This window comes from Glycine max, chromosome 1 (assembly GCF_000004515.6).
Source record: "Glycine max cultivar Williams 82 chromosome 1, Glycine_max_v4.0, whole genome shotgun sequence".
Classification (NCBI taxonomy): domain Eukaryota; kingdom Viridiplantae; phylum Streptophyta; class Magnoliopsida; order Fabales; family Fabaceae; genus Glycine; species Glycine max.
The window spans coordinates 4,466,189-4,475,312 of NC_016088.4; the positions used below are offsets into that span (position 1 = coordinate 4,466,189).

Here is a 9,124-nt window from a genome sequence, read left to right on the forward strand (position 1 = left end):
CATCACTCCTATTTATACTAGTGGCTCCTCCTAAATCAATGGTTAGGATTTTGTCAACACACACTCAATCTTATGACTACAAATGATTCTCTAAAACTTTTCTCATATATACAAAGTTACTCACACATTCTAAAATATTCTATAAGCTACTCTAAAATTAGTTTTTATAATAGATTTCTCTAGAACATTCTTTTAAAAATTTAGCTTAACATGTCTTCTAGAATCTTCTAAAACTTAAGTAAGACCCAAAATCAAATTTATATTTCAACACGTCTACTTTTAAAAAGTAAATGGAAGATAAAAAAAATGTTATATTTTATTATTTATATTTAGTGTATATTCAGTGATGTTTAAAACCACTTAATCTCACCTATTCTATCTCCGGACTAGAATATAGCAATATGGATCTCCACTAGAATCTAGCTTGTGTTTGTATTTAAATTCTCATTCACATAGCTCCAACGTGCATTATATATTATGACATAAAAATATAGTGGGATGCATATGTGTATAGCTGATACTAAACCAAACACACTTCATTTTTTTTAACGTGAATTTGGTTATAGTTACAGATTTGGATCCCATATGTTAAACCAAACACAAGCAGCTCTAACCAAAAAACAAAAATTGTTCACATTGGGCAAGCATGTTTGAGAAAAGTATGATAATTTTTTTTTAAAAAAAAATGTCAATGTATCCTTTATATTGCTTCAATTTTTGCTTTCAAGAACCGGTAACCTGCATGACCTGATATGGAGTACATGATTAAGCTGAGACATTATTATTTATTAATGCATCATATGCAAGTGTATATTCCTCAGCTTTAACACTGGCTCTTTAACCATATCTATTGATGAGCACAGATTACCCATATGCATCGTATCAGAATGACACTTGACTTGAGCATTATAAACAAGTTTTTTCAGATTAAATGCAGTGATAGTATATCATTTAAACAGTGGTCATGACACATTCTTTTTAATTCACAACAAGTTGAAATTTTTATGATCTAATTATTTTACTTTTACCATAACCTCAAGGCTCATGGTGTGTCCTCCACTTTAGCTTTGACACTGACCTTGTAACGGTAGTGTTTGGCACAGAACATAAGGTAGACGAGATTGAGTGCACCTAATCCCGCTATGAGGACGTAATAGTAATCCAATCTTCCTTTGTTGATGTCATTGTTCATCCAATCTGTTTTCCCTACCCTTTTGAGTCACTTTCTACACAATGGTCACCACCGAGGTGCCATTGTAGTTTGAGAATGCCACCAAAAGATATTGCAACGATATTTGACCAAATAGGATCGTCCCAATCCTATAGAACCTATCACTAAAATACCCCTACTAGAGGGAGGTAGGATTAAGAGGAGGAAAAAGGGTTTTTCGTGAGATGAGAAATCAAAACTATTAGTCCCTCGCAAGGTTTGTAAATTAGTAATTGTCCGATAATTAGCAAGGAATGTACATCTACCTATGCTACCTATGCTTCTCATTCTCTCCAGCGATTCACTGTTGTAGAATTCAATGTGTCCAACAATGGTAAATACTTCACAAAATCCTAACAATATGAATTGTGGGGCTAGCCATGTGGCAAACATTGGTGCACCAAGTGAGATAGCCACACCCCTTCTATGTCCTTCCACCAACCCAGCAGTTACCATTGCGAGATTTGAGAACATGTTACCAAGTATGATCTTTTGAAGGCTTGTAAGTCCTTCTTTTTGTTTGGTGATTTTTGCTAGAGCTGGTTGCACAAAGAGTTCATAGAATGGGAGCCATATACCAATGGTGATCAAGGACACTACACTGCATGATGCAGAAGGAATTTCAAAGTGGGGTCCTAAGTGGCGGTTCAATTTCGTGGCCTGGGATACAGGAAAGATGTTTTGTTGTGCGATTGGTATGAAACAGAGGATCCCAGAAGCCCAAATTGGCATAATTTTAATCAAGCATTTGACTTCTTCAACTTGCTGAATGCTGCAAATCCTCCATGAATTTGTGACTCGACCTTGTGCATCAAGTTCATTGTCTTGTATCAGAGCGGCTTTGTTCAAACAACTATGCAAAAATCAAAATCTTGACTACACAGTTAACAAGAAGTTTGTCCTCAATTAGACTAATGATGATATTCTTCCCAATGAAAGAGCGGCAGAAACACGTTGTTTTTCACGATGAATTATTAAGTGGTCAAGAATAATCATCATTATTCTCATTAATCTTTATATTATACATAGTTGAGCACGTCACGTAGGAATTGGTCCAAACTATAAGCACATGTACATTTGGGTTATTTAGTTATTTCTCATTATCACACTTTTTTTAAACACTTATTAGTTAAAATTTATTATAAATTTCAAACTCATCCGCAAAATTACTCACAAAATTTTATAATTTTTAATAAATTTTAACTAATAACTAACAGTATATTCAAAACAGTATGATAAAGATGGTATTGCTTACATTTCTTTCTCCCAAAAATCTTTTACACTACTCATTTACCACATTTTATGGAAAACAAGGAGAAGAATTCTTTCAGTACATTACCTAAGTTGTTTGGTTAAAGGCATCTTCAGTACCGTTTCATCATCTTCCAACAGGGGATCATAGTAAGCATTCTCTTCATTTGATGGATTCTGGAGGCGATGTTTCTTACAAGCTGCAACAAACACTGGTGCAATACCAGAAAATATGGTTCCCTCTGGTGGAATGTAAGCATAAACTTTTGTTCCAGGAAAAAAAAGGATAACTGCACATACCATGAGCACACCTAGTGTGCCAAACCCCAATACCCAGTTTTTGTTTTGGATGTAAACTATTATTGTCAAACTGGTCAATTGGAACAACGTTTGTGTAGCGCAGTACCAACTAAAGAAGCTGCTTACACCTTTCTTTCCTTCAGGGGAAGTTGTGTCAAATTGGTCAATGGCAAAGAGAATAGTGCATGGTTTGATTCCACCTGTGCCTATAGCCATCCAACACAACCCTAGTATTAAGATGGCAAATTGAGTAGTTGTTGGGGGAAGACACACTTGCTGGCCAGAAGGGTCAGATGTGCATCTTGGAGGATGAAATTGTGGCACCCTGGCTGTCAATGTTAGTATCAACATTCCCTAATTAATCACCAACTAAGCAAATGATTAACTCATGCTCGTCCAAAAACAAAGACATAAAAATATTATTTGATTGCTTGAATCATTTCATTCCTGTAACATGGCAATTGCGCATGTGTGTCAAGTTGGATGTCACTTAGGTATTTAACGTACTAGTTCAGCCATTTTAACGGTGTTAGATGATACCAGCTAACTAATAATGACGGGACTAAATTTATTGATTACTTAAAATTTGAAGAAACATTTTTTCACTTTATTTTATTTTATTTCAGAATTAATTTGATTGATAATTTACAAATTCATGAATCATTTGTCATTTTGTTAATTTTAAGAACTAAATTTGACCAATTAGTATAATTTCAAAGTCTAAATGGGTGATTCATTCTAAATTGTAACCTTAGCTAATTTTGTGAATTTGTAAGCTGACAAAATGAAATCACAGGAATTTAATGTGACTAATTAAATTAACTGTTTTTTCTTAAGGGGTATGAATGAGTTGAAATGATCTAGGAACGAAAGAAGACTAATTAATATTTCCTAGAAATAGACTTATTTTTGTTAAATAATCATTTTTTTTCTCAGCTTTGTAGGAGACGTTTAAATAATAATAAAAAGAAAGATTATTTTTTATAATTAAACCAAAAATGTGGCCCAGCAACAGTTACGTTGTGGACTCGAAAGAGTACTATTAGGGAAAGGCATGTGTTAAAATCAGGAATAAATTAAAAGATAAAGGATGTTAATTTCTTGCATTTATAAACTTGAACCTGAAAATACAAGTTTGCATGCTATATACTTTCTGTCTTATAATAACTGTAGTGTAATAAAAAATAAGTTTTAAAATTTTAACTTTTAATATAAAATAAGGTTAATTTTATAAAATTATTATTATTTATTTATTTATTAACTTTTTTGATATGTGAAAAAATCTATGACAACAGTACTTGACATGAAACGGAAGAAGTACATGCCTAATCTCCTTTGATGAGTTACGGATACATGCAGGTCATGCTTCTCTGGAGGCTATTAAATTCGTTTGAATAAAGCAAAACAAATGGGGAAGGTTGACCACTAATTAATATGCTAAGAGAAAATAATGTTTGAAGATAAAAGGTAAAAATTCCCTTAATATTTGAATTCACATATCATCATAAATGTATTCTTGAAAATAAGCTTTCTCGTTCAATTATATATTTTTTTGTTTAAATTTATTCGCAGGTCTTCATATTTCTAAAAAAAGCAATTAAGTTTCTGAACTTTTTTTCCATCTTTTAATTGAATTCTTGAACTTTATTTTTTTCCAATTGGATCCTTTTGTCTAATTGTTGCTATGAAAATTAATCCCAAATTTCTAATTAGAGATGCAACAGTGAATTTGTATTTCTGAAATGTATTGTAAGCAAAACTGAACCAGTTGTGAAATTTTTCTGCAAAGTCAAATAATTATAAGAGATTCACGAAAAAAAATTTGGTTGGAATTAACCTGCACAGGGTACAACTCTACAAAAATATCTTATAATTGACTTAATTATGGTTAAAATCAAGGGATCCAATTAAAAGAAGAAAAATTCAAAGACCTTTTTTTTAATCAGTAAAATATACTTATATTGTATGAATACCAGTGGTACCAAATGAATACAATTACCAATCGTTAGGTAGGCCAAGACTTAAGGTGAAGCAGTAATTAAACCCATACCACGGAATGAATATTACCTAACCCAACCAGGAACGTCACTACCAAACATAAAAAGAATCAAAACCCACCCCGCAATAACATAGTATTGTCTGGCTCACCCAATTCCCACCACATATAATCATGGATTTTTGTTAAATTCACGTTGGATTACTTAGTGGACACACATTATGAATTCTTGAGTTGAGAGTGACTCCTAAATTGTCGATTCATCATGACAACTTGTACGACTCCTGTGAGACCAGGAATAAGTGTTATCAAACTGGAGGATGATAGATTGGGTTTAGAAAGGTGAAAAAAGAATGGGTGGTTTGAGTCATCAATATTGAAAAAACTCCTATGGATTATTGTCCATGATGAATGGGAATTGGTGCAAAAAAATAAATGATTTGAAGATGATGAGATATTGAAGTTTACATTTGTACATTACCCATATTTATACAAATAAATGAGTCGAGCTTTGAATGGAAGAGATAGCTTAGTTATAGGTTGTTGATTGTCATCGGTGTTATCTTGGCCACTACCTTTCTGGCACAAAGGACGAAACTTTGTAGGATTCTATTGCTATATATATTAGGTGATCTATTATTTTCACGTGACTTATACCAACGATTGAAATCGCACCGACAATATAAACAATTTAGATTGAGTGTTAATTAATAACGTTTGGTTTGTGCTATTAAAAAAAATCAGTGTTTAGTCAAATCTTCTCGTAGAAAGCATTATGCAATTACATCGTCTTGAAACAAGTAATGTGAGTTCAAATTGTATGGGAAAAAGTAACGTGGGGTCAAATCGTTTTGAAGAAATGAAGATTTAGTCAATTTGTATCAGAAAAATGCGATGCTCAGTCAATTAATGCATTGTTCAGTGTTCATTCAATCAATAAGGGTAAACTAACAATCAACATAATAGGTCATAATTAACAAGGGCAAACAATTAATTTCGTGTGTGTCCACCAATTTCACAGTTGGGAGGTTGCTTGTTTCTTGTCGGCTATTGATGTACTCGTCCATGTTCTTGTGGTTCAAATTGTTCATCAGGAACAATAGGTTGTTCTTCCTAGATGAAGTCATTAGTGGAAGAACTGCTGACAATACTTTGGTGAAAGGATGCAAACGAAGGTATGGACATACTTTGCATGTACTCTGGTGTTTGAAGATTTGTACTCATGAGATTGCTCATAAATTGTTCTCCGCTAGCACTGAAGAACTACATATCGTACCCATAATCTTCTTGATGATGATGATGAGATTGTGGTATGAATTCATATGATTAAGCATGTGGTTGTAGGCCTTCATCATGTATGTTGGCAACGACTGATGGACTTTGTTGTGGAGCTGAACGAGATGTGGCAGCAACGTTTGGATAAGTTGCAAACCATGTTAAGCAAATTTTTGAATTTGCTCGGTACCAATTCATGTAGTGACTCATATGTTCAATCTTTCCTAGAATTGGTTGGTCAATTAACACATATTTGCATCTTTCCTTCAAAATTGCAATCCATCGTTAATGTTCTTCTGTCCAATTTGTTTTATTATGTCCTCTCATGTCAGTATGATGGACTTTGTCAAGATTATGCAGTGGATTTGTTATGTCTTGACAAAGTCCAAATTGGAGCATGACTTAATCAGTTTTATGTCATACTACCACTGGAAAACAAATTAAAGCTACACAAGCACTCCATATTTTGGAATTCTTGTATGCATTTTCTGGTATAAATGTCTCAAAACCTTTATAAGGCATCCAATGGAACTGAAAAAATAATTTGCGTTAGTTATTTTATAAACAATGTAATTGATGTTTGAATAAATAAAACAAAAAACAAATGGTTCTACCTCCTCGTTGCTCATGTTGTCAAATCTTAACCTGTAGCCTATCACATCACCACGTGGGATTCTAGAAAACCAAAGGCCTCTATCGCTCCATCTAGTGAAATAAAATATGTTAGTGTCAAATATATTACCAAAACTAGACTTTGTTTGAGTGAGAATTTTTCGTTTACCTGATTGCAAGCGAATATGACAGTTGGCACTCAACCCTTGGTTGAATGAATGACATGTTATACCATGCCCAAGACTGTAACAACATTGTACATCCTCCTGTTTTTTTTATGTGGGATAAATAATCCTACACATTTCTCTGTACTAATGTGCTAAACTTGCCAAACCCCAACTGTACTAGCCAACCCGATTAAGATTTGCTAACAGGGGTAGATACTTCAGGTGAACTTTGTTCTCTGACTTGTCTAGCATCAACACCCCACCAATATGCCCTACAATGTATGCTCTACAATGGGCTACTAGTTGTTGTGGTGTGGGTTCTGTTGGGAGAGTCAGCATGTGTTCTTTTAACCATTTTAGTTTAAGTGTTAATCCCACCAGTGCATTCTCTGGAGGAACAACACCTATATATTCTTCACACATTTGTTTCTAGTCATAATATGTTAGGCTAATAACTGGTCTTCCATCAACACGTAAACCCAGCTGAAGAATAATATCTTCCAAAGTGATTGTGCATTCATCAATAAGAAGATGAAATGTGTGTGACTCAGGTCTTCACCTTTCAATCAAAGCAGTCACTAAAGTGTCATCGATTTTAACTTGTTCAAGTTTTTCAACATTTTAAAAGCCAACTTGAACCAACAAAGGTTCAATTATCTAGGACTTGGAGAAAGCATAGTCTGAGTATATGACTGGATTACATCAATTGTTACCTGCAGAAATCAAAATAATAACAACATCGTTACTTGTGAATCATAACATAGTTAACATTCAATTAAACAAAATGTATTACATATTTCTCTAAATCTATGAAGGTGTTGTTTCGAAAGAAGAGGAGCAATTGTAGATGCCATGGTTTAGGCTTTGGTACTAACGTCAAGAAGATCTTGGTCGTTGATTTTGTCGGTGGGATATTGGTTGTTCAACGTGTGTTGCTCCAATCAGTGATATCTAGGCCGTTGATTTTGTTGACAAGATCTTGGACATTCAATGTGTGTTGCTCCAATTGATGATATATAGGTTGTTTATTTTGTTGGTGGGATCTTGGTCATTCAACACGTATTGCTCCAATCGGTGATATTTAGGCCGTTCATTTTGTCAGTGGCATCTTGGCCGTTCTTTTTGCAGTGTATATGACAAATCATTAAACATTATAAATATGGTCTACACTGAGACAATCTGATCTATCACCTCAATCAAAAACCTTTCTATAACCCTAATCCTAAACCATGACTTCATCATCAATCAACGCAATTGTGTATTATGATGGTGCAATCATAACAACTAAACATGGTTCAACGTTTGTAAGCAGTTTACCAAAGATCATTCAAGTTGACAACAAAATGTCATTTGATGCCTTGAAGCAAGTTATTGGAAATAATATTAGTCTACCAAATGGTAAAGTGGTCAAGTATATACATTTTCGATTACTTGATTACTTGTATCATTTGTTGGTGATTGTGGCCAGTACAGGGCATGCATGTTGCAAGATGATGAGAACGTATGACTATGTTTTCTATCTTCGTCAAAATCTTCAAGCTCACATGCTTGGAGTTATATATTGCCACCAAAGACACACCCACACAAACATGTGCACATCCACCACCAATTTATGCCAGCTCTTTGAATTTGGAGGGTTTGGATAAATATCTCCATGAAGCAATGAACCTTGAATTGAGTTTTAAAGATCCCTCCCCCAATTTGTTTGATTGCTATTTTTAATATATTGGTATATGCCTATCAATGTAAGAAAATTAAAAATTTTCTAGTAGAAAAAAATATGAACAATTAATTCATAAGATAATAAATAAATCAATAATGTTACATGAACACAAATCATAGTGACTAATTGATTATATTGATTTAATTTGTTTTTTTTGCATGCATTATATATTAATTATGTAAGAGAATCTTTAACTTACAAATAAATTTAGTTAAAAAGTTTATCCTTGTAATATAGTATACATTTTTGTATGTATTGCTTAAAAAAATTCATCCCTTGTACTTTCATTTATATATATAACTTTTTATTTTAATATATTGACGCGCGCATATATATATATACTAATGTATAAAAATTTTAAAATTTGATAAGGTGAAAAAATATTGAATAATTTATTTAGGTAAGAAAATAATAAATAAAAATGAATATATTGATTAAGTTGATTTAATTTGATCTTTGCTATGTATAATTAAATATATATTAATTATGCAAAAGAAATTTCAATTTTTATTGGATAAAAATCTTTTCAAAATTTAAATTTCTTTTGCATAGACTAATCTAGATACATTGCCTATAGACATTTTTAAAAA

The 9,124-nt window shown here is 32.8% G+C and overlaps 1 protein-coding gene across 1 annotated transcript; it reads right to left on the bottom strand.

Annotated features, from left to right (window-relative positions):
* Positions 1–700: 700 nt before the first annotated feature.
* Positions 701–2,977, bottom strand: LOC112997804 (protein NRT1/ PTR FAMILY 2.13). The gene is made up of 3 exons (XM_026123873.1): positions 2,550–2,977; positions 1,477–2,063; positions 701–747 (listed from the first exon to the last, which is right to left on the bottom strand). Exons 1-3 carry the CDS (start codon positions 2,975–2,977, stop codon positions 701–703), a joined length of 1,062 nt encoding a protein of 353 aa, XP_025979658.1.
* Positions 2,978–9,124: the final 6,147 nt, after the last annotated feature.